This window comes from Scyliorhinus torazame, chromosome 9, assembly GCF_047496885.1.
Source record: "Scyliorhinus torazame isolate Kashiwa2021f chromosome 9, sScyTor2.1, whole genome shotgun sequence".
In the NCBI taxonomy this organism is placed as follows: Eukaryota; Metazoa; Chordata; class Chondrichthyes; order Carcharhiniformes; family Scyliorhinidae; genus Scyliorhinus; species Scyliorhinus torazame.
In genome coordinates, this window is record NC_092715.1 from 184900909 (window position 1) to 184926888 (window position 25980).

General features: G+C 41.7%; 1 protein-coding gene across 4 annotated transcripts in view; it reads left to right on the forward strand.

Moving 5' to 3' along the window:
• Positions 1 to 25980, forward strand: part of LOC140429626 (probable global transcription activator SNF2L2) — a 210149-nt gene that overhangs the window by 81478 nt on the left and 102691 nt on the right. For 3 of the 4 annotated variants that reach the window (XM_072516880.1, XM_072516883.1, XM_072516881.1), the window contains exons 11-17: positions 907 to 960; positions 3374 to 3504; positions 6703 to 6760; positions 14309 to 14412; positions 18357 to 18504; positions 19686 to 19849; positions 25357 to 25423. In XM_072516880.1, coding sequence (XP_072372981.1) covers positions 907 to 960; positions 3374 to 3504; positions 6703 to 6760; positions 14309 to 14412; positions 18357 to 18504; positions 19686 to 19849; positions 25357 to 25423 — 726 coding nt within the window. The remainder of the gene's footprint in view (positions 1 to 906; positions 961 to 3373; positions 3505 to 6702; positions 6761 to 14308; positions 14413 to 18356; positions 18505 to 19685; positions 19850 to 25356; positions 25424 to 25980) is intronic. The other variant, XM_072516882.1, reaches the window with a different exon arrangement.

Genomic DNA, 25980 nt, shown 5'->3' on the forward strand with positions numbered 1-25980 from the left:
ACTGCTACCATCCTATGCAATTTGGAAGGATCCTCCATCAGAAAATTGCCCAGGGAGATGAGTGTTTTTTGTGTCTGATCAAGGTTGGAAATAGGCATTCTGATCCTGACCAGAAGATTTGGGCCGTTATGTTTCTACCTCTTCGTCCCCACCTCTCGCCATGTTGTATCAGCCTTTAATCAGTAACACTTCAGACTGGTACTTGATGCTACGTTGATGCAAGTTCTGGCTTTGTAATGAGATGTTAAATCAAGGCTGTGTCATTCATCTCAAAGGCATGTAAATGGCACTACTTGAAGAAGAGTGGGGAAGTTCTCCCTATGTGTGACCAATATTTATAAGTCAATCAATAAAATTAATTATCTAGTCATTAACTCATTGCTATCGGAACCAGCTGTGTGCAATTTGGCTGTTCCATTTCCTATCTTACAACAGTGACTACACTTCAAAAGTACTGAATTAGCTATAGGGTGCTTTGGAGATTCACACACCTTTTTATATGTGCAAATTATTTCTCTGTTCCTTATGTCTGTCTCCATTCTATCTTTTCAAAATTGTTTTTGTGTTGTCGCACTATTGCTCTCTCTCTCTTACCATCACCTCCAACCATAATTTCACTAGCTTCAAGTGGAATGTAAAGTACAAGTATTTTCCAAACTGTTTTAAGTTCTCTAGTTTTTATTTTACTGTTGATTTGAAATTCGTAATGGGCAGCAGCAAATTCCACCTTAATCATACTTTTCCCATTTAATATAATGTTGACCTGCAGAAAATATTGTATGAATCATACTTTTGTTCTTTCTGTTGATACAAGTTTTATGATGGTGTTATTATAATTAGCAATGAAAAGCTTCCTCTGTTAATCTTTTTATCCTAAATCTTTTTATCCCTTTTCAAAATCAAAAGAAAACGGAGGAAGTTTCTGAAGCAGCAAGTTCTAGCCTTGCTCCTGATGGAGAGGTATGTTGCTTTTGTCACTGTTTGCAGATTTATTTTTAATGATCTGATTAAAAAATGAAATACGATGTAAGAAATATTAATTATGTGAAATTAAGTTTCTTTTATTTTCATTGCCCAATGGTCAATTTCCACAATTCGAGGGGGGAAATGCATGTGGTTACCCATGCCATTGGCTTATCAATCGATTTCACATCTCAGTCCATATCATTTTTGGGATGGGGGGATTTATCAAACAGATGTTTTGCTTTGTCTCCTTTTGGCAACTTTTTCTATTGAAAGAACAAGTAGAAAATGTTCAGCAACCTGTTTCAAATCCAGGTCAATATTTTCTCTGCCTCCATCCGTCCATTATTCTGCTTGTTATTCTGATAGCAGCAAATAGGAAAGAAAATAAGCTTGATTTTTGTTCTGCTAGAGACCTGAGAAGCAGCCAGCATCCTCCCTTTATTTTGGAGCGAGAGGTGATTCCTAAACCACTGACCCACTTACTGCCTGCACAGCATATTTAAAATGGCTAAACCAAGAAATACAGGTTCAGTTATTCTAAATGTTCTGTGTGAGGTAATGACCTAACATTTGCTCGTTAAAGAGGGGAGAGGAATTTTTTGAGCACATGGAAATCAGACTAAATGCATATTTGCACTCCCTAATCTTAACTTCTGAACGCACCTTTGACAAGGTGCCACACAAAAGGTTGTTGCATAAGATAAAGATGCATGGCATTAAGGGGAAAGTAGGAGCATGGATAGAGGATTGGTTAATTAATAGAAAGCAAAGAGTGGGGATTAATGGGTGTTTTTCTGGTTGGCAATCAGTAGCTAGTGGTGTCCCTCAGGGATCAGTGTTGGGCCCACAACTGTTCACAATTTACATAGATGATTTGGAGTTGGGGACCAAGGGCAATGTGTCCAAGTTTGCAGACGACACTAAGATAAGTGGTAAAGCAAAAGGTGCAGAGGATACTGGAAGTCTGCAGAGGGATTTGGACAGGCTAAGTGAATGGGCTAGGGTCTGGCAGATGGAATACAATGTTGACAAATGTGAGGTTATCCATTTTGGTAAGAATAACGGCAAAAGGGATTATTATTTAAATGATAAAAAATTAAAACATGCTGCTGTGCAGAGAGATCTGGGTGTGCTAGTGCATGAGTCGCAGAAAGTTGGTTTTCAGGTGCAACAGGTGATTAAGAAGGCAAATGGAATTTTGTCCTTCATTGCTAGAGGGATGGAGTTTAAGACTAGGGAGGTTATGCTGCAATTGTATAAGGTGTTAGTGAGGCCACACCTGGAGTATTGTGTTCAGTTTTGGTCTCCTTACTTGAGAAAGGACGTACTGGCACTGGAGGGTGTGCAGAGGAGATTCACTAGGTTAATCCCAGAGCTGAAGGGGTTGGATTACGAGGAGAGGTTGAGCAGACTGGGACTGTACTCGTTGGAATTTAGAAGGATGAGGGGGGATCTTATAGAAACATATAAGATTATGAAGGGAATAGATAGGATAGATGCGGGCAGGTTGTTTCCACTGGCGGGTGAAAGCAGAACTAGGGGGCATAGCCTCAAAATAAGGGGAATTAGATTTAGGACTGAGTTTAGGAGGAACTTCTTCACCCAAAGGGTTGTGAATCTATGGAATTCCTTGCCCAGTGAAGCAGTAGAGGCTCCTTCATTAAATGTTTTTAAGATAAAGGTAGATAGTTTTTTGAAGAATAAAGGGATTAAGGGTTATGGTGTTCGGGCCGGAAAGTGGAGCTGAGTCCACAAAAGATCAGCCATGATCTCATTGAATGGCGGAGCAGGCTCGATGGGCCAGATGGCCTGCTCCTAGTTCTTATGTTCTTATGTAATGAAATTGTCAATTTTTGACATCTGTGCTGTTCTATGCCTAAAATTACTTCCTGTTGGATTTTGCAGTCAATGCACTGTGGAAACCTCCATTGTATTAATTTGGATTGGATTTGGCAAAACCGAAAGACTGCTTTTGTAGACTTTTAAAATGTTTTGTTTACATTTAAATATAGATGAATTGAAATGAAATGAAAATCGCTTATGTCACAAGTAGGCTTCAAATGAACTTACTGTGAAAAGCCCCTAGTCGCCACATTCCGGCACCTGTTCGGGGAGGCTGATACAGGAATTGAACCCGCGCTGCTGGCCTGCCTGGGTCTGTTTTAAAAGTCAGCTGTTTAGCCCACTGTGCTAAACCAGCCCAATTGTGTGGAATTTTATGCATTTATTTTACCAGTTAAGATATAATATGCTTGAATTTTAATCTATATATGGTGTTTTCCCACCATGTTCTAAAAATAATTATCAGAAATGTATTCAAAATCTATTGATAATGTCTTGAACTGGTGTAGTGCAGTCTCTTTTATCGATTTTGTATTTACAAAATAAAACTTTTATATTTGTTAAGCTTTTGGATGAAAGCAGCCAAATGAGCGATTTGCCAGTCAAAGTTATTCATGTTGAAACTGGGAAAGTCCTTCAGGGAGCTGATGCTCCAAAAGCTATCCAACTTGATACGTGGTTGGAAATGAACCCTGGGTGAGTAAATCATGTTTGCATTTGGTGTAGCTGTAATAAAAGGTAGTTGTGTCATTTGAGACTGGAGACACTGCTGTTTTGTCATGCGATTCATTCAAACCCTCCAAACTTAGTCTGCAAGGACATTATATCTTACTCACTACTGTGACATTGCCTTGTCACCAAGGTGTGTTGTGCTATGCTGGCCATAGTTGCATCTGCCTTGCAGCTCCAGACTCCCTCCTTCTGATGCTATGTGATGACACCTCTCTGTTGCTGCCACTCCTTGTGACTTAGAGATTTTCTGAGAGTCTGGTCACCAGCAGAAGGCTGAAGGCACAGGGAGAGAATAAAGCAACAAGACTTCCCGTTATTTTTAAATGATTGTTTATTTGCCAATTAATTACTGGGAGCACATATTTGGGACCTTCCCTTCCCTGCACCTATTGTCATTTGGTGCTCTCCACATCCTGAATACACTTTTTTTTTGATGACATTGTCAATTCTTGTAGCCCTCTCATGCCCAAAATGTACCTCCCCAAATGGCCCCACTGCTGTGCTGCCACACCCAATGGCAACTTCTTCTGTCATTAGCACCATCACCTTCCAGTGACCATCGTCCAAGTACCCTATGTCCCAGTTCAGGTTCTCGCATATACCATCCCTCTTTTGTGCTACCATTACAACTATTCTCCATCTCATTTCTACCAGTTTATGGTAGTTTTTGAATTAGATGTAGGTGCCTAACCATCAGAAATGCCCCATACTTTTTTCTGATTCTCTCTGACCTTGAAATCGCCCACATCTCTTAAACAGGAAAGGAAGAGGTCAGTTAGGATTTTATGGATATGAAAAGTGAAAGATTTTTTTAAAAAGTGGATCTGGTTCAAGATGTTTTTTTTTAAAGTGGCGCAGTGGTAGCACTGCAGTCTCAGGTTCGATCCCGGCTCTTGGTCGCTGTCCTTGTGGAGTTTGCACATTCTCCCCGTGTTTGCGTGGGTTTCGCCCCCACAACCCATAGATGTGCAAGGTAGGTGGATTGAACACGCTAAATTGCCCCTTAATTGGAAAAAATGAATTGGGTACTCTTTATAAAAAAAATTAAAAAAAAAATTTTTTTTTAAATGATTTTTTAAAAAAAAGTCTTGTGAAGATGCAATGTGAGTATTTTACCTGTTTCCTTGAAAATTAGGAACTAAAAAAGGTGGAACAATTAACTAGTTAAAGATAAGGAATTAGTACTGAAAAACAGGAAGAACTGTAGAAATGATTTCCTGATTCCAAGCATGTACAATACTGCAAAACACTGGGGAGAAAAGAGCAGACGTTTGACTAGTCTTTTATTATTCTTAAACATGAAAGTTGGACCAGAGAACTGGAGATAGACAATTTAATAATTTTCTAAATAGGAATGGTGTATTGGCAAACTATGGGTCATTCAGCCTAATATTGGTATGTGGTAAGCTTCTCAAGGCCGTAACATGAGTTAGATTGGTGCTCCCTTAGTTGAGAATGAGTTAATTTAAGAACAGCTAGCCTGGATTTATGAAGGGCTTATCATTCATTACAAATTGAAGATTTTTCTGATAAGTCAATGAAGTGTATAGATTAAAGGAAATGTCATAGAAGTTGTCTTTCAGGGTTTTCAAAAAGGATTTGACAAGATGCCACGTCAGTGACTTGATAACGATTATTAAGCATCGTAGCATGGGTAGAAAGCTGGCTAAATGACTGGAAACAATAAGCTAGCTAATGTTTTTTGCATTGGAGATTTATAAATAGTGATGTCCTCCAAAATTAGTGCAAGCCTGATTTATTTTTCTTCATAAATGCTTTGGACTGGATTGCAGCGGCATAATATCTAATTTGGATTTTGAAAAATATTTTTGAGGTAATATTAGAATGGTTAAGCCACCATTCAGTATTGATTAACGGTGCTTATTTACAGTTTTCGCACGTATCTTGTTATTGGAGTATGAAAACGCTCCTCCAGTATTTGAATGAAAATACCATAATTTATTCAATCACGGCAAATCGATGGCCGCTTTACTATATTTTCATTTAACTTGCATTTATAAGGCAACTTGCATTTACAAAGCAGCTTTAATGTGGAGATAGTTCTCATGATACTTTAAAGCGGCAAAAGAGAAAGGAACAGGTATCAGGACATTTTAGGAGGATTAGGGAACCTGACCATAAGCCTGATCAAATATTTGTTTGGAAAGATATTTAAAGGTGGGAGTGGTACGAGTTTGTCTGTGGAATTAAAAAGAGTGATGCCAAGGCGGCTGAAACTCTGCTATTTATAGCGGAGTAGGTTGAGAACAACTCAACAGAAAGGATGCAGGAGGTGGATTAAAGCAGTGGTGGTTGCACCTCATCAGTGGGATAAGACAATGGGGAGCTTTATCTAAGGATTTTGAATGCGAACTATTGGGGATGGGGTGCAAATGCAAGTCAACAAGTGCAGCTTGGAGTGGCCAAAGATGTCACTGAAGAAGTTTATAAATCATCAGATTTAGCATGAACAATACCAGTGGGGTGGCTAGTTATTTATAATTGCACATAGCACCCGTCTAAACTTGAAGTATCTTAGAAAAGGTTCTTGTGATGATGATCCAGAAATTTGTAAACAATTACAGTTACCCTCTAATGTAACTACAGTTGTAAATAAACTCTGTTCACTGGGTTTAACTCTTCAGCTTGCATCCCTTCAGGGGATACTTGAACAATGGCTTCATAGGAATAGATCAGGTCAGTAACTGAGCATAATAACTGTGTTCAAACCAGGATTACCCAACAGCTCTGCCAGTTCATAAATTTCCAAATTTGTTGACTAAATAAAAGTGCAAATCAGACAAGTTGTTTGCACTGGTGATTTGATATTATGAACCGCAATACAAAACTGACAATAACTCTTTTAACAGAAAAAAACCTAAATAGAAGCCTATAGTGTGAATGACTAGAGTTATTATCTATTGAAAAATGCACTTAATTTAGTAAACAGAAACTCCTGTCCTTCAATTATCTTACTAAAAAAAGCCAATGAAAAGCAATTTTCATGTTTTACAGTAAGAACTAAAATATGTTTATTCAGGTTATCTATAATTCATCATTTTTATTAGCTTATTAATGATTATAGTAATAAATCTTTATCTGTATCATTTCAAATCTTTTAATTATGTTAATAACCTCCTGACTTTTTAAAATCTCCTTTAGGTATGAAGTGGCTCCGCGATCAGATACTGAGGAGAGTGGATCAGAGTATGAGGAGGAAGTATGTGCTTTTTTCAATTTTGTGATGTCTTAGAGCTTTATTTCTTTTCTTCTGCTGATGGTATAAACCTCTTGAAGTACAGTTGCTGTCCAATACCACTCAAATGACCATTATCCCTGTTGAGAGTCTTTGTGGTTGTATCAACAAAATATTTGACTTAGGGGAACATCATGACTTACCCTAAAGATAAAAGCAAATTACAGCGGATGCTGGAATCTGAAACAAAAGCAGAAAATACTGGACAATTCAGCAGGTCTGACAGCATCTGGGGAGAGAAAGGGGAGCTAATGTTTCGAGTCTGGATCATTCTTTGTCAAAACTAGAGAACTGGAAGTGAGGTCAGAAACTGGCATCGACAAAACCGATGTGACGGAGGCGAAAGAACTGAGAGAATGGGATGGAGTCCGTACAGGATGTGGGGTGTGAAGAGCTGTAGTCGAGGTAGCTGTGAGAGTCCGTGGGTTTGTAATGGGTATTAATGGACAGTCTATCCCCAGAAATTGAAATAGAAAGGTCAAGGAAGGGAAGGGAAGTGTCAGAGATGGACCACATGAAGGTGATAGAGGGGTGGAATTTGGAAGTGAAATTAATAACTTTTCCAGATCCAGACAGGAACATTAAGTGGCACCGAAACAGTCGTTGATGCACCGAAGAGTTGTGGAATGGGCCAGAGAAGGACTGGAACAAGAAATGATCCACATACCCCATAAAAGAGACAGGCAAAACTGGGACCCATGCGGGTACCCATAGCCACATCTTTGGTTTGGAGGAAGTACCATGTTAAAGGCAAAATTGTTGAGTAAGAGGACAAGTTCAGCCTGACTGAGGAGAGATTTGATGGATGGGGATTGTTCGGGCCTCTGTTCGAGGAAGAAGTGGAGAGCTCTCAGACCACCCTGGTAGGGAATGGAGGGATAGAGTGATTGGACGTCTATGGTAAAGATGGGGCGGTTAGGACTGGGGAGAATGGGAAGTTGATATGGTGTAGGGTTTCAGAGGACTCGCAAATGTAGGTGTGAAGGGACTGGACAAGAGGAGAGAGTATGGAGTCAAGATAGGAAGAAATGAGTTTGGTGGGGCAGGAACAGGTTTACAAGGTGGGCCTACTGGGACAGTCCTGTTTGTGGATTTTGGGGAGGAGGTAGAAGCGGGCTGTCAGGGTTGAGAGATTGAGGTTTGACGCTGTGGTGGGAAGATCTCCCGAGGAGATGAGGTCAGTGACAGTCCTGGAAACGAGGATTGATGCTCGGTGGTGGGGTCATGGTCCAGGGGGAGGTAGGAGGAAGTGTCGGAGAGTTGCTGTTCAGCCTCTGTGATGTGGAGGTCGGTACACCAGACAACAGCAGCCCCACCTTTGTTGACGGGTTTGACGACAAAGTCGGGGTTGGACCTAAGAAAGCGGAGTGCAGCCAGTTCAGAAGGTGATGGATTTTGAGTGGGTGAGAGGAGCAGAGAAATTGAGATGGTCAATGTCACGCCGACAGTTCTGAATGAAAAGATCAAGAGCAGGAAATTGGCCGGAGGGAGTGGTCCAGGTTGAGGGAGAATGCTGTAAAGTGGATAAAAAGATCTGTTGAAAGGGGAGAGGACCCCTGCCTGAAAAGCGAGCACGGAGACAAAGGCGACGGAAGAAAAGTTCAGCACCGTGTCAAGCCCGAAATTCATTGAGGTGGGGACGTAAAGGGTATGAAGCCGAGTCCTTTGCTGAGTGCAGCGCGTTCAGTCTTGGAGAGGGGAAGGCCGGAGGGTATGCTGAAGACATGGCAAGGGCTGGACTTGAAAGCAATGGGATCCGAAGGGCGGGGAGGGTTGGAGGGTACTGGATGGCCATTGGTATTGATGAGTTGTTGGAGCTTGCGTTCATTAACACCTGAAAGAAAGATAAAAAGTTTCTTGTTTTGGCGTCGGATGAGACGAAGGATGAACTGAAACTGGGAACAAGGACAGCTTTCGGACAGAGTGAGTCGGCACTGTTGGAGAGAGATGTCAACGAGGTGTATATGGCGGCGCAAAGCACTGAGCGTGGATCTCAATGCAGGAACAGCAGTTTGAGGAAATAACTTTTATGACTAAACCTAATCTGTTTTCTACTGACATCCGCAAGCATGAATGGACAGCGGTGGTGAGTACATTATGGGCAACAGCAGAATCCCTTTCCCCTCTTAACTCAGGAATGTTGAGTTTAATTATGGCACTCCCTAGTGTTGTTTTATGGCACTCCCTAGTGTTGCCTTGTTTGACATCAGCTAATCCTGAAAACGGTGTAAGCCCGTTTTGTTGTTGGTGGAACCTGTCAGTGCTATTTCTGAAGTTGTTTAGATTACAGTTTAAAGCTTTTCAAATTGTCTGCTATTGAGAATAGTCTGATTTTTAGCTGTTCGATTTATGATTTGTTTCAATAATTACCTGTGAAATAGGTCTTCAGTGTGCATTTGTTTTTTTTGTTTAAAATTTTTGTTTAAAATTCTCCTTTTCCACATTTTCTCCCACATTTACACCCATCAACAATAATCAGCAAGATATGTCAATCCCCATAATAACAACGATCCCATCCGCCCACCAACCCCCAAACCTCAACCCGCATGTTTACATAAACAAATGGCAAAAAAGAATCAGGGATTACCCGTAGTCACCCTTAATCTACCCCAACCAACACCGTCCAGCCTCTGAGAGAGTACCGTACATGATACCCCAGAGTTGTACACCCCCCCCCCAAAGTCTCCAGCTCCTCCCGTCCACTGCCTCTTGTAAAACTCCTCCCAACCTCAGTTCCTTCCCCCCGAACTTTCCACCCCGGCTAGACCACTCTGACCCTGTTCTGCCAGGCTCCGATGGCCGCAGCCCCATCCCCCCACCTCACTCCCGTTCACTGGCCGGCTTAAACCGGCCAGCGTGGAGGCCCCCGCCTGGGTCCCTTTCCCCCTTGCCCGGCCCTAGGAAAGCCCAAAGATCCCCTTTTAGCACACAAACTCCGCATATCCACCTACACCCCAAAGAGCCCTCATTTCGAGTGAAAGTCCCGTCCCTTCCCTTGTCCAAATATATACAACATTGGCTCCTTTAGCCTCTACACCCGCACGCAGTGATACAAAAAAGAAGAAAATACAGTTATGAGGTTACATCGGCACATGGCCGTTCCTCAATTTGTCAGTTCTGCCACAGTCCTTCTGCCTTCGCAAACTCCTCCGCTGCTTCCGCCGTTCCAAAATAAAAGTCCCTGAGCTTATAAGTCACCCTCATCTTCGCTGGATATACAATGCTGCACTGCACCTTGCTAATGTACAGTGCCCTCTTCACCCGGTTGAAGGCAGCCCGCCAGCTCCACCGTAAAGTCCTGGTATACACTTATACCAGCTCCAGCCCACTGCACCACCTGCTTCTGCTTGGCCCAGCTCAGGACCTTCTCCTTCACACTGTACCTGCGGAAGCACAGAGTCACTGCCCTTGGTGGCTCACTCGCCTTTGGTACAGGCCTCCACGGCCGATGAGCCCGATCCAGTTCATATCGGGAGGGATCCTCCCCCTCCCCCAATAGTTTTGCCAGCATTGCGGCAAAATACTCAGTCGGCTTCGGTCCTTCAACTCCTTCGGGCAGCCCCACAATCCTCAAATTCTGTCGCTTGGATCTGTTTTCCATGTCTTCCATTTTTCCTTGCAGATTCTTGTTAGTGTCCATCACCTTCCGCATTACCTTCCCAATCGAGGCAAGTTGATCACCGTGCTGCAATAACGTCTCCTCCACTTCCTTCAGCGCCTCCCCTTGCTCTCACACCCCACCACTGCGCTCGCCATCGCCGTCATCACTGGGGAAGCCGCCTCCTCCACCAGCGCACTCAACACCTCCCTCATCTCCTTCCTCACCGTCTCCATGCATTTCGCAATCTGCGCCAACTGCTTTTCGAATTCCGCAGCCATCACCTTAGTTATTTCTTCAGCCGTAAGCACTGCGGCCTCCCCTGGTGCTCCAGCCTCCATTTTCTTTGCTGACCCCGCGGTGACCTTTCCACTCCCCAACGGACTTTCAGCCGCTTTTTTCACGGCCGTTTTTTTTTGGCTGTTTTTTGACATCCTTCTTCACTGTGCGCTGTCTTCCGACTTTTACTACCGTCGCTGGCCCTAGGACCGGGCGTTACTCCCCGACAATGCCGTTCCCGAACAGGAGCCCTCCAACGCGCGGCTGCCTCCCGCCCGCCATCACCGGAAGTCGTGCATTTGTTTTTTAAGTCTTTGGAATGACCCATGTTTTACCCTGCATTATCACTGGGTCAAAATCCTGGAACTCCTGAAGAACACTGTTCTTTTCCTTTATTCTTTTATGGGATGTGGGTGTCACTGACACGACCATCACTTAATACCGTCCCTAATTGCCCTTAAACTGTGGCTTTCCACACCACTTTGCAGGGCAGTTAAGAATCAACGACATTGCAGTGGGTCTAGAGTCAGAAGTAGGCCAGACCGTATAAGGATGGCAGGTTTCAGATGGGTCATTGCAACAATCAATGATAGTTTCATAGGTTTCACCATTCCTGAGACTAGCTTGATATTCCAGATTTGTTAATTACATTTGAAATTCCTCCGGCTGCCTTGGTGGGATTGGAATCCCTGCACCCAGTGCATTAGCCTGGGCCTCTGGATTATTAGTCCAGTGATGTTATCACCATGTCAGTCTCTCCATCCTGTGGGTGTACCTACACCGCAAGGACTGCAAGAGTTCAAGAAGCTCCCCACCACCATCTCCAGGGAAGTTAGGAATGGGGACTAAATTCTGACTTTGCCAGTGATGTTCACATCCCGTGAATGAATTAATGCATCAATCGGCCTGTTCGATTGTGCATTTAAAAGTGTTGTTGTGCATGTAAATAGTTTCATTTGCCAAAATCCAAAATTTATTCTTTGTTTAAATAAAGAATGACAGCATGCTGTAAAAGGCCAACTCAGTATTTCTGCAAGGCCTCAGCTAGCAACTATTACCAGGGATTTATTTCCCGGCTGCTTGCCAACTTTATGAAGATTGAGCATGCTGGAAGTAACTGGAATGGGTTGAAGATGGTTTCAGACAGATTTTATAAAGTATTTTGAAACAATGACCTCTGGGTTCTTCATTCTATTTGAATTGACTAGCAGTTATCCTGACTTATGCATTAAAGCTCACTGTAAGATGGGGCTTACTTTACTAAATGGAAAAACATTGCTGTGAGCTTTCCTTTCTAATGCTTTTATTTACTGGCCTGGAGCTTTGTTAGCTTCTTTTGGCACACTTCATCTGAAATTAGAGTAAATGATTGCAGAATCTTTAGTGCTAATTACATCCCGCATAACTCTAGTTTCTGCAACCTTTTTGAGCTAGTTTTTGTTTTAAAAGGTGCAAAATACTGGAACTACCTGTAAAACTAGTACCCATCCAGAAAGAAATAATCATTATTGGGCATTTCCACTAATCGGATGCGTTTGCTGGACTTGAAAGAGGTTCTTCAAATTGTTACTTATAGGTAGTAGATTGATACTGTGATGTTTTGTGACGTGCTCATTTTCAGCTGTATTAACCTAAAGGTAATTCTCCAATATATTGAAGAATATTATTTAAAGCAAGATTTTTTAAAACGTAGCCAATTACGTTGGTATATAGCAGGTTTTGTGTTTGACGATATGGGGTGTGGTTGAGAGAAAATTTAAAGAAAACTGCATAAAACTGGCAGTGTGTGTTTTTGATATGAATTGCACCTGAATCAGCAATTGTGCCCAAAGTGGTTCTGAAAACTCTAAAGTTGATGTGTTGAATTATTGATGTGTTGAATTATTGGTCAAACAGATTAGATTCCTTATTGGAAATTTGAATGAGTTTTTGGAAACCTGTGGCAACTTGCATTGTTCTAGATTGACCGATCTTGATTTATTGATTGTTACAAACAGAAATGGAGTTTTTCCAGACTTTGCTTTAAATCTCAGCATCCAAAAGGCTAGTTAATTGTTTCCCCCTCATTTCGTCTTTACGGTTAACAAACATATTTGGAACTCTGAAAAGATATTGATGAGGAATATTACTTTGAGTCTCCACTAATAATATAGAAAACGGATCAAAATTATGCATTTAAGATGAGCTTTTTTAACAAAAAGTATAGCAGAGGTCTGAAACTGTGACCCTAAATGGTCGTGGGTGCTGGATCTGGATGCTGGATCAATTGAAATTTTTAAGACTTCGAATTGTTAGGTCTGGTTTGGTAAAGAGTATGGAGCAAAGTCAGATAAATGCAATTGAGATACAGGATGCGATCTACTATCCTAGATGCTGGGAGAGGCCGCCCACAGGCTTCTCGTCAGCCAGTACGCCTCAAGTGATCTACCCAGATCTCGCATCTACGATGAGGATCCCGCCCACAATGGGCGAAACCAAGCCTGACCCGGGTTCTATTGGGCTACCGGCATCTACCAGCCTCCCCAGGGAGTCCCCAGCTGCGCGCCATTCAGTACCAGTTCACACAAACTTGGGCCAGTCAGAACAGCACCCTGGGTGGGGGGGTCTCCGGGGCCATCGGAGGCCTCTGGGTGGTCAGGGACAGGGCAGAGTTGATCCCTGGTCCTCCCCTTGAATGGGTGGCACTGACAAGGGTTAGGACCTGAGGATGCCATGCCCATGAAAGGATGGCGAAGGGGGGGTGTATGGTAGGTACAAAGGGGCTTTTGGAAGGTTGGTGGAGTGCCTGGAAGGGGGAGGGGGCCCAAAAGGGGGAGTGGGAAGGCCTGAAAAGGTTGGGCCCTCAGCAACTCCATCGGGGTGTCATCACTTCAGGGTGTGTGGGGTAATGCCCATGTGTGTGAGGAGGGGGTGGGGATATGGGCTTAACCGAGGAGAAGCTCCTTGGGACTCAAAAAGATGACTAAGTGTTGTTGGTTAGTTGTGAGAAACTTGCAGACAGAGCCAGGGTGAAACTCCCAGCAAAACCCGCCACAAATGATACTTTAAAACTTTTCCATTAGATCGTGCCCATGGTCTCATTGAATGTTGAAGCGACCTGTGGGCTGAATGACCTACCCCATGTGATACGTGAGCCAGTGGCATAAGACCATAAGACGTAGGAACAGGAGCAAACCATTTAGCCCATCGTGCCTGCTCCACCATTCAGTGAGATCCCGACTGATCTGAATGGAAGAACAGCCTAGGTTGATTGATATCTTTTACTGGTTTCTCAAAATAGCTTGCAAGAGTTCAGGAATTTCAGGATAGGGCATTGTGGGTGTGAACATCCATTGTGTCAAATCATATTGCACTGATGCTCCTCTGTGCTTCCTTTTTAATAAAATCCAGCAACCAATTAAATAAGATGCATCTTGTTCCTATGTGTTCAAGAGTTTATTGCCAAATATGTATAAAAGCTTCCAACCGCAGTTGGTGAATCATTCCTCTGGAAATTGATTCTTCAGTATGTCCTTTTAATTTGTTTCATCTCGGTGCTTGTGCAGTAAGACATAAAAAGACTCCAGTTCTAATTGATATACTGCTTCCATGTATTGTTTGATTTGAATATAAGGTTTTTGGGTTTTTCTTTTGAGGAGGAAGATGAAGAAGCCCCAGTTGCACCAGGGAGTGAAGAAAAGAAGATTATTGTTCCTAACATTGAAGACGTATCAGACTTTTTTGCAAAGCAGATAATTGAGTATGTATTAAAACTTGAGCCTCTTGCAAATAAAATCCTAAATAAATTACAAGGAGTGAACAGAGTGAAAATGGCCAATCCCAAACTTTTCTTTTAAAAAAAACTTGCATTTCCAAAATGGGCAGTCAGCGCTACAATTAAGGAAAGAAGTGTGCCAAACAAATTCTTCAAATGTCCTTTTCATCTGCAGAAGAGAATCTGTGCAAACTGTAAGTGCCATCAAGTGGTAGAAATGTGACACTGCAAGTGTGACAAGAATGATGCCAAATAAGAGGAGCCCCTGTAGCAACTCTAATGCACCGAGGGAACATTTTCTTTACCCTGATTTTGAGGGCATAAATCACGTGGGTGGGGGGGGGGGGGGGGGGGAATAGAGAGAGGTGCTCCAATCCTTTCCCTCCTGAACAGGGTGATCTGGCTGGCTTCTCCCCTACTACTGAACCTCTCTTGTGGGTATAGCGGGTGCCATAGGCCTCTTCTGCCCATCAAAATTGCGGACATGTTGGGGCAGGTTGAACACCTGGGGAATTTTACAGACCCCACCCCCTGAAAGCCTACCAGCAGAGTAATTAAAATGCTACCCCAAGTGCTATCTGTATTCTCTTTCAATGATGCATGCAGATGTATATTTTCAGCATAACCTTTTTCTAAATATCTTCAGCATTCGCTGTTTGTTTTTGTATCACAAATGTATTTGGTATTATTTTGCTGATTCATTAGATTTTCTTGTTGGTTAGAATCAATTTATCAAAACATCCAAATTAATATGCAGTGTGCAGCATTTGTTCCCTTAATTATCATATCAGATGCATAACAGATGTATGCAAAACAATTAAATGGCACACCTGAAAAGGAGAATATAGGTATGAGTACTTCCAGTAGTAAGTTTTTTTCTCTCTCCTTTTTACCCTATGTTATTAAAGACCATTCTCAATTGAAAGAGATCCTTTTGGTTGCTGTTAGAGAGTTGTTTGGCTAGGAAACTGAGCATTCAAGGCGAATTCCAAATTGAACCAGCAATGTCTTAGATGGGGGGAAATTGTAATTTGGGTAAATTGTTAAGTTTCTGTCCCTGCCGTGGCACTGATAAAAGCCGGAAATGACATCCTTGACCGACGAGGCATTATCTCTCTTCGATCTTTCTTCAGCTATTGAAACATCCAATCATACAATCTTCCATTGTCCAAATCAGTGGGATTGCTCTTACTTGTAGTTTATGAGAGCAATTCATCTTGTTTTGGGTCCGGGTTTAGAGAACCCCAAAGTGTATCATAGAGTTCACCTGACCCACAACTTTTAATAGATTGTGGTATGTGGAGCACACGGCCCACTCTACAAGTGTGGTGCAGCAGAAATGGAAAAGTTCTTTTTTAAAGCAAAACAATGTTTATTCTATGAACCCAAGTTAACCTTTTTAAAACATACAGTGAATATCTTAGCAACCAGTAAATCAAATACACACCCCAAAGAATACAACACTAAGTAATCTGTATGCTGTTCTTTTAACACCCAGAAGACTTAACAAACCTTTAAACAAAAGCACATCAGAGTTTACAGTCACTACTGAAAACATTTATAATTCTGAATTCACCAAATGATTAAGAGATAGTCCTTCAGTCCTTCATGGCAGAGAGCTCAACAATACAGCTGCTTTGGCTGACTTCAGCTGCAACACACTGGAAAAACAAAACCAAAAAGACAGACACGCCCAAGCTTTTCTCAAAGTGAAACTAAAAAGCAGAACCAGAGCCTAGCTCCACCCACACTCTGACATCACTGCAGTAACATGAGCCCCTAACCATTTCTTAAAGTGACATTCTCATGACAATCTATCAAATCGTAATCAGAATATCAGCAGCAATGACTTCTGTTTCAGTCTCCACTGTTAACCTTGAATCTCAAAGATCTAACCTTTGTCCTCTTCCATTTATAGCCCTTCCCTTAGTAACATCATCTGCGGACATGGGATCAGCTCTCCCATGTTTGCAGGTGACACTCATCTCTACCTCCTCGCTATCATTCTCAATACCGGCCTCCCGAGACCCCCTTGTCCGCTCCTGGCAAAGCCTTATACCATGGGGTCAACCATCGATCCTTGGTGTAGTCCACACTGTAGTACCAGAAGTGGCCAATTCTCCCATTGGTGCTGCAGGTACTGGAGAGCTCCTGGCATCTGATTGGCTGGCAGCCCTTGGGGACAGGACACCTGCCAGGATTTTCAGGATCAGAGGGTGGGGAGGGAGATAATTCCTAACGCAAGAACCAGGAAGCCCAATGCTGATCAAGTAGCAATAAATCCTATTGGGCCTCCTGGAAACAGCTGTGGCAGTGTTGTCATCAGTTTCCCAGCCAATGAACCAGTACCGTATTACGGCTATTAAAGTCTGTCCCACATCATTGTCACAAATACTGCCTCTGCCCTTGTCTCAACACGTTTGCTGTTAAAACTGTCATTTATCACCACCTTAACAGTTCGTCTACTCTGCTGCTTAACCTCTCGTTCACCACTCTCCAAACTCAGCTCTTCCATAACTTTGTTCCTCATGTCTTGTAACAGGTCCTGCTCACGTATCACTCCTGTCCTTGATTTCCCATGTTGGTTCCTGGTTCTCTAACAACTACAATCTTGTTTATAAATTCCCCTCAAACCCTTCCTCTGACTTTGGCTAAATGTACCTTTGAACCCTCCCTTTAGTCAACCACTGATGGCCATACCTTCAGTCACTGGGGCACTCGTGCATTGGCATTTCTTTCCTGTATACTTCTGTGTTTCAAGATCCTTTTTTCCTCTGAGAACCACCCTAAAACGTATTTCTTTAACCGGGCTTTTAGTCACTGCGCTTTATCTCGCCCTTTGGTTTGGCATTGGCATCCATTTTGTCTGATAATGTCCTTGCGAAACACTTTCAAATATTTTTCAATGCCAACAGTGCTTTATAAGGGCATGGTCTTATTCTTCACTTCTCCCCTTTATTTGGGCACAATTTGGTTTACTTTGGGAGGATATCCTCAGTTCATGTTGAGAGGTCAGTACAGATAAATCTTTTGTATTGTATTGCATCTTAATGAAATGCTTTCCACTACTGCCTGTAGTGAAGTTCTTAAGGAAGGGTTTATATGTAGAATTATGACATTTGGGGTTTGTACCTAGCTGACACAAGTTTCCATTTACGAACTTTGGCTCAAGAATTCCGTAGACAGCGATCCTGGTGACTGAGCTAGGGTCATACCTGTTAATATCTTCCAATACAGCACAGTGCCAGATTTGAGAGATGGGAATGCAGTCTCTTTGCATTGGACCAATGAGACAATAGTGCTACTTGAAGTTCACAGGACACTGGAACAATTGCCTAGTGGCCACTATCCTCACTCAAACCTGAACCCTGCCACAGTTCTGATCAGCACCCAAGCCCAGGAAGCAATTTCCTTTTCTAACAAAAGTTCTTTTAGACCAACAAGTTATTTTAGATGAGAATCTCATCAGTGAAACCATACAAGCATCCTAGTGGAGGTCGCACTCCTCATTTTTTCTGGTGTACTGTCTACCATTGAAACATCTGGCCCTGACCTGGCTCCATTTCAGGAACTGAGGAATTTTCCATCCAGAGCTATCATTTGTAACAGCTGGCAGCGCGTAAAGGAGTGCTTGTGTTTCCTTGGTTCCACTGATTTAGGGTGATCAGTCAAACCCCACAGTTTTTCAGAACCCTGCACCGGTCGTAAGAAAATGACTTGGGAATAAAACAGAATTGAAACTGCCAACAAAAATGCATAATCATTTTTTGCCCTGATCAGTATTCTGTAGATGTGTCATTTGCCCTTGTTCACTTGTGGAAGAATACTAGTTCTGGATTTCACCATAAATAGATCAATTGTCTTGTTTGAAGGATTTTTTTTACTTTAATGGACAGGCGTGATTGATTATACTGTCCTTTTGATTTTAGGTGTGCTAAACAAGATGTTGATGATGAATACAGCATGCGAGCAGGAATGAAAGGTTCTCAGTCATATTATGCAGTGGCACATGCAGTGACGGAAAGGGTAGAGAAACAATCAACTTTGCTGATCAATGGATCACTTAAACACTACCAAGTAAGTACAGAGATGGGACTAAGCATTATGTATAAATAGCTCCAACTAGTGATGAAAGTTTTCCCAATTACAATGAATCCTGTTTTTATTTGCCTGAATTAAAAGTGCATTTCCATGGCAGTTGGAGCTTAGCAGCAAATGTTCTGCTATTCACCAGAAATTTAATGTTGGAGAAAGTGGGTATTGCCCGTCATGCTTGAATAACCTGTCAGCACTTGATTGTTCAGGTCATGGTGTCAACAATAATTATTCAAACAAGTCAGAAATGGTTACTCTACAAGCACTCGGTTGTGAGTTTCAACAGATGACAGTATTATCCGGAGGTGAAAATTGAGAGAGCAGTCAGCAGTACAATACTATTAATTATTGCATTTCCCATTTTACTTTGAATGAATATACAACATTGGAATATTGCTTTGTAGCTTGGAGTTAATCAATTTGAAGTGATCCCTAGATTTCTGGATCCCATTGAAGTTTTTAAAATATAAATTATAAAAGAGCATGTTGCAAACATTCATAGCATAATGATTAACAATGTAAAATCCATCTATTTTGCTGAGATTGACCCATTCAAAACTTAACTATAGAATTAGTGGAATTGCAATTACTATTATCTTCATATCTTAATCCAACTTTTCGTGGGTTGACTTTCAAGGATTGATGTTAACAAAAATCGACATCTTTAAATGTCATCCAAATCATGGTTGGGAAAGGCTATGAACTGCAGCCCCAAGGAATTTGGAGGAAGGAGCGTTCAAAAAAGTTAATTACTTTGAGTTGTTGGTGGAGTGGGTTAAAGAAAACTTTATCATATTTCTTCTATTTTTGGATTTTTACAGTGGCTTCACTGCAGTGTTAATGTAAGCCTATTTGTGACACTAATAAAGATTATTATTATACTTGAATTGAAACAAATTCTCCATGTCCAAATGCAAACTGAAATTTTGCAAAGTTGTGTTGGTTAAGGCCTGCAAAAAGAACATTGTAATTACAAATCTCTCATGCCAATCTACAAATACATCCTTGGATAAAATCCACGTACTATTCAACACAAGCCACTTTTAAACAAACGTGGACATGAGTTGAAGGATAATATTTCTGATTAAAGTTGAAAAGTTAATTTGTTTTCCAAAAAGAAAGTGCTATGTGGTAAATAAACTTTATTTTACTGCAATATTTAGCTTCAAGGACTAGAGTGGCTGGTTTCTCTTTACAATAATAATCTAAATGGAATTCTGGCTGACGAGATGGGACTTGGAAAGACGATCCAGACTATTGGGCTCATTACTTACCTGATGGAACATAAGAGACTCAACGGACCCTATCTCATTATTGTACCCCTCTCGTAAGTCTACTAAAAACACTATACTCCAGACATTTATTGTTGTTCCAGTGTGAGCTGATTCATGCTTCTGATCAGTTGGACAGGAGTTGTCTTGAATATTATGGGACTTGATCTACTTTCAGCTGTATTTCCTCTTTCCAGTGAAATTGTATCTTTTCATTACCTGGAAAAAAAAATAGATCACCAGAACTATAAACTGGTCTTTAACTGATATAACCACGCTTTACCAAGTTATCGTCTCTTTTACTTAATGTCTCGGGTTATAAAACCCAAAATGTTTTTATCATTTTATTTTGCATATATAATAATGAAAGAAGTTATGGATTGCAACCCTAAGCTGCTTGGAAGAAGAAAAATGCAGGAGAGTTAATTGTTTTCTCTTGAGCCAGTTAGTGGGAGGTGCAAATGAAGCAAACGTTGTTCCATTTCATCAACTTTTAAAATTTAATTTGAAACTAATTCTTGAGAAGCAAAGTGCAGTTTAGGAAAGTTGTGTTGTAAATCTCTCTTGCCAATGTATAAAAATGTGCTTGGGCAAGATACAGAAGTCATGTTCATGATTAGCTACAATGCTGTTTTATATTATTCTGTATTAAAACAAAGACTATTTGGATGTAATCCTTGAAAACCTGTGGCCCAGAACTAGTCATTCACCTAGCCAAGCTATTCAGCGCAGCTATAAAATTTACCCAACAATTTGGAAAATTGTGCAGCTATATGTCGAGTCTACAACAAAACAAGACTAGTCCAATCTGGCTAATTACTGCCCCGTACGTCGACTGTCAAATCATTGCAAAGCCGTGGAAAGTGTAATTGATGGTTATCTGATGCCACCAAGCCACACTAACTCTGTATTAACCTGCTGACTGATGCTCAGTTTGAGTTTTGCCAAAGCCACTCGACTCTAGACCTCACCACATCCTAGGCTCAACCATGGAACAAAAGAGTTGACTTCCAGAAGTGAGGTGAAAGTTACAGCCCTTGATATCAAGGCAGCATTTGATCAAGTGGGGCATCAAGTCGCAAAATTGAAGTCAATAGGAATAATGGAAAACTCTTTAGAACATACAACATACAGTACAGAAGGAGGCCGTTCGGCCCATCGAGCCTGCACCGACCCACTTAAGCCCTCACTTCCACCATTTCCCCGTAACCCAACAACCCCATCTAACCTTTTTTTGGTCACTAAGGGCAATTTATCATGGCCAATCTATCTAACCTGCACGTCCTTGGACTATGGGAGAAAACCGGAGCACCCGGAGGAAACCCACGCAGACACTGGGAGAACGTGCAGACTCCGCACAGACAGTGACCCAGCAGGGAATCGAACCTGGGACCCTGGTGCTGTGAAGCCACAGTGCTAATCATTTGTGCTACCATGTTGCCCACGGTACTGTTTGGAATCCTATACAACAGAAAGGAAAAAAAAGAAAATGCTGGAAAATAACCAAAAGGAAGATGGTTATTGAAGGTCAATCATCTGTGCCCCAGGCCAACATTGCAGGAGTTCCTCAGAATGGTACCCTAGACCCAAACATCTTCTGCTCAGTAAATGAACCTCCCTCTGACATAAAGGCAAAAGTGGGGATGTTCACTGATGATCTCAACTCCTTGGATACTCTGTCCATGCAGCAAGACCTGGACAACATTCTGGCTTAGGCTGATAAGTGACACATGACATTGTGCCACACATGTGCCGGTCAATGACCATTTCCAACAAACAAAATGAACCATCTCTCTTCGATGTTCAATGGCGTTACCATCTCTGAATCCCCCCCCCCTCATCAATATTCTGACCATTGACCAGAACTGGACCAGTCCTATAAATGCTGTAGCTGCAAGAGCAGGTCAGAGGCTGGGAATTCTGTGGCAAGTAACTTGCCTCTTGACCAGTGCAACTCCAGCAACACTCAAAACTCCACACTATCCAGGACAAAGCCTGCTTGATCAGTGCCCCATCCACCACCTTAAACATTCACTCCCTTCAAAAATGGTGCATAGTGCCAGCAGTGTGTGCCATATACAAGATGCATTGCAGCAACTCCACGACCCTTAGTCAGCACCTTCCAAACCTTTGATCTCTACCAACTAGAAAAACAAGGGAAGTACTTGCATGATAATACAACCACTTGCAACTTCCCCTCCAAGCTGTGTACCGTGCTACCTTGGAAATATTTCACTGCCATTTAACTGCTGATCGTTCAAAATCCAGTGACCTCCTTCCTAGCAGCACTGGATAACCAACACCAGATTGACTGCAGCGATTCAAATAAGCGGCTCACACCTTTATTTTAGTTATGTAACTGGGGATGGCGAGTAAATTCTGGCCTTGACTTTGATGCTTACATACCTTGGGCGGGATTCTCCCCTACCCGGCAGGGCGGGGGGGTTCCGGCGTAATGGAGTGGCGGGAACCACTCCGGCGTCGGGCCGTCCCAAAGGTGCGGAAGCCTCCGCACTTTTAGGGGCCAAGCCCTCACCTTGAAGGGCTAGGTCCGCGGCGGAGTGGATCGGTGGGCTCCAATCGCGGGCCAGGCCACTGTGGGGGCGCCCCCCGGGGCCAGATCACTCCGCGCGCCCCCCCCCCCAAGGACCCCGGAGCCTGCCCGCGCCGCCTTGTCCCGCCGTTCAAAAGGTAGTTTAATCCACGCCGACGGGAGAGGGTTGACAGCGGCGGGACTTCGGCCCATCGCGGGCCGGAGAATCGCCGGGGGTGGGCCCGGTGCAGCGCGATTCCCGCCCCCGCCAAATCTCTGGTGGCAGAGAATTCGGGACACGGTGGGGGCGGGATTCACGCCAGCCCCCGACGATTCTCCGACCCGGTGGGGGGGTCGGAGAATCGCGCCCCAGTAATTAATTTTCACAAAATCTTCCTGGGCGCTCTCTTTCATGGAATTTTATATTTGAGTCTTTACCTTTTTCTAGTCCTCCATATGCTTCACTGGAATGTTTTCATTTTATGTTCTACCTCCTCAAATGTATTATCAGATATTTCTTCACATGAAATTATTTATGATTTATGTCTGTCGATTCCATTAATCTGGATGCATTATTCAGAACTCTCTTTTTTGCAATTCTCCTTGGTGTTTACCAAGAGCCTTATGTTTGATACAGTGCTCCCTTTGTCCTAGACAACAGCCTGAGCTCCAAGGCATCGTATGGTGGGATGTCCCCACATAAGGATTGCACAGCAATTGTCCAGGAAGTTTATGGGCAATTGCCCTGCAATCTGAATCATGCAAAACGCTAATTTAAATTGCAAATTTTGGATGTTTCCAACTGTTTTACACAAATAGTTACCCATAAAAAGTTAGAATTAAAACCACTTAACACCTGGGCAATTATCCTGCTGACCCCACCCCGACCCTCACCAGGACTTCCCCCAACCCCCTGACCCCCCCTCCCGCCCACACACACACACAGACAGCTAGTCTTGCAAAATAGCGGCAGTGTCTTCTTTAACGTCAACTCAGCTGCCCTCGACAGAAGGCCTTGGGAACCCAGTTCATGCAGCTACGTTTCAGGGTCAGTAACTAGCAGCACAGTGACTGTGACGTCCAATCTGCAAGTTGAGGCCCAACATAATCTTTAAGAAATTTAGCAGTGAACCCAGAAATAAAGCACATCTAATTCTTCTTAAAGTAAAAAACTTCAGCTTAAGTTCCTTGTATATTGTCCATCACCTATTCTTTTTCATCCATGTTGGTGCGTTTCCTTTTAATCCGCAAGCCTACATTTTTGAAATTACTTTCATTATAAAACATCTTACCAAATGCTGAAATTCCATATTTATGACATTTACTGTCTGTCTTTTCATGTGCTCAATTGGTCACCTCTACAAAATGGTTTGCTTTTAACATACATTTTGGCTGCCTTTGATTAAACCATCCATTTCTAACTGTTCACTAATTTTATTTTGTATTGTGGATTTTAAATGTTTCACTAGAGCTGTCCTAGCCCACATTCACCTCCAACAAACATGACCAGAAAATGAATTGATTCAACAATTTTTTGGCTAGTTTGTCTACATGTCTGATTGCGTATCAGAAAATAATTACTTGGATACAAATGACTTTGGGACATACTGACGGATGGAACCAACTAGATCTTGTGCCAGAGTTAGTTGCTCCCTTAGTCAGCCTGTTTCACCACAAGGACATCTACCCAAACATTCAGAAGAGTGCTCTTATTCATAAAATGCAGCATCAGTTTAATGATTCCAATTACTGTCCTATCTGCCTGCGCCGAATCATCATTAAAGAAAGTCGTCAGTACTGCCATGAAGCAACATTTCCCCACCAGTAATTTTTTTTTTTAAATGCTGAGTTGGGGTTTGCTAGAACTACTGCTACCATTGCTTTGATACAAGCATTGATGCCAGACCCCGTGGAGAGATTGTTCAAAATGCTGCAATGATCATTCCTTTGATAATGAAGACTCTCATGCCAGTTTACATCCAACCGTAACATCCAGGCTTGGTCTAATAAATGGCAGGTAACAATTTTTCTACCCAGTGCCGCATTACCAACCCAATCAAAGAAAAGTTCTGTCATATCCCATGACCTGTAGCCGTCACCAAACTTCCACAGACCATCTTGATTGGGGGTTACACTGATTTGGACCACTGTAATTGACACATGCTGCCATAACAGATTCATACTATGTAGCACATTAAAAAATGATATTGCACTACATAAAATTAAGTCAAAACATTTCATGCCTGATAGCTAACTAGATTTGATGTAAGATGACCGTTTCCGAGGAATTTGAAAATAATCGATCGTGGGTTGCACATATAGTAGAAATACCACAAGTTATTTGAAAGTTAAAAGATTTTAACTGCTCATTTGTGGAAATGGCTAACATAAGGAATTAGTAAACTACTTTTCCTTAATTAGAAGAAACTGTACATTTTGAAATAATTTCTTTAATTTTTGTTTCTGACCCTTGTGCAAATAAATCGGCAAAAAAAACTTATCCATTTTATATTAAGGACCTTAGCCCCTCTAATACTGCTATTAGCAAACCCATGGTTGCTTTTTTGACTTGCAGCTGTATTACTGGTAAGCACAGCTGTTTCTTCAATTTTGATTTTGTTATTATTTATATATTATATATATATATATACACACTTGCTTTCCACTTAACAAATTTAAAAAGATCCTAAGTATTATGCAAACCACTTTTGATTTAAAATTGGTCAGTTTAATACAGGAAAAAGATTGAGTGTTTTCACTTGTAACGCTCAAATATCATGTATATTTCATCAGTCCAACTTCCAGATTTTACTCATGATTGTTGTAGTAATTAGTGTTCCCAATCATTGGGAGCTGAATATATAATCAAATGGAAACATTCTAAACCTTGAAATGCCAGTACAATAAATTCATTGACAATGTGACTGTAATTTAAAGCTGGTTTCCAATTTGAACATTCTGTAATATTTAGTAATGTAATAACTATGTTCAGGAAGTCATAATAAGTTAAATATTTTCCCTCCCTTTTAGAACTTTATCCAACTGGGTATATGAGTTTGATAAGTGGGCCCCATCTGTTGTGAAGATTTCTTACAAGGTTAGTTTTTTTCCTATCTTTGGTATGGAAGAAGTGCTGTGATTTCTCTGTTGCTGTCCGTTCTCTATATGAGTTTTATAGTGCTAATTGCTGTCAGTTCTCTATAGGAGTTTTATAGTACTAATTTACTCCTAAATAATAATGATGTGGTGAGTTATTTGGCATTTCAAGTGAATATTACATTCTCTTTCCAGATCCAAATAAAGAATATTGAACTGACCTATTTGTCAGGATATTCTTTTTTTAATTTAACTGTTTGAGCAATGCAATCATTTGCATACTGGCATATTTCTAAAACTTATTATTATTCGTTAGTTTATTTACATTTTGCAGTGAACCGGTTGAGCACTGGCATGGTACAGGAAAGAGATCCTACTGATAAATGTGGACTGAACTACAATAAGTAAATATAATGGAAACGTTTACTGGAAAGTTATATATAAAGCTTTTAGAAGCAATTATTTTTTCCCTAAAGTAACCAATTGGTGAAAAATAACTTGGTATTTCTACAGCTGTAAATATATGTTGTAATTTTGCACTAACTACAAAGTTTCTCT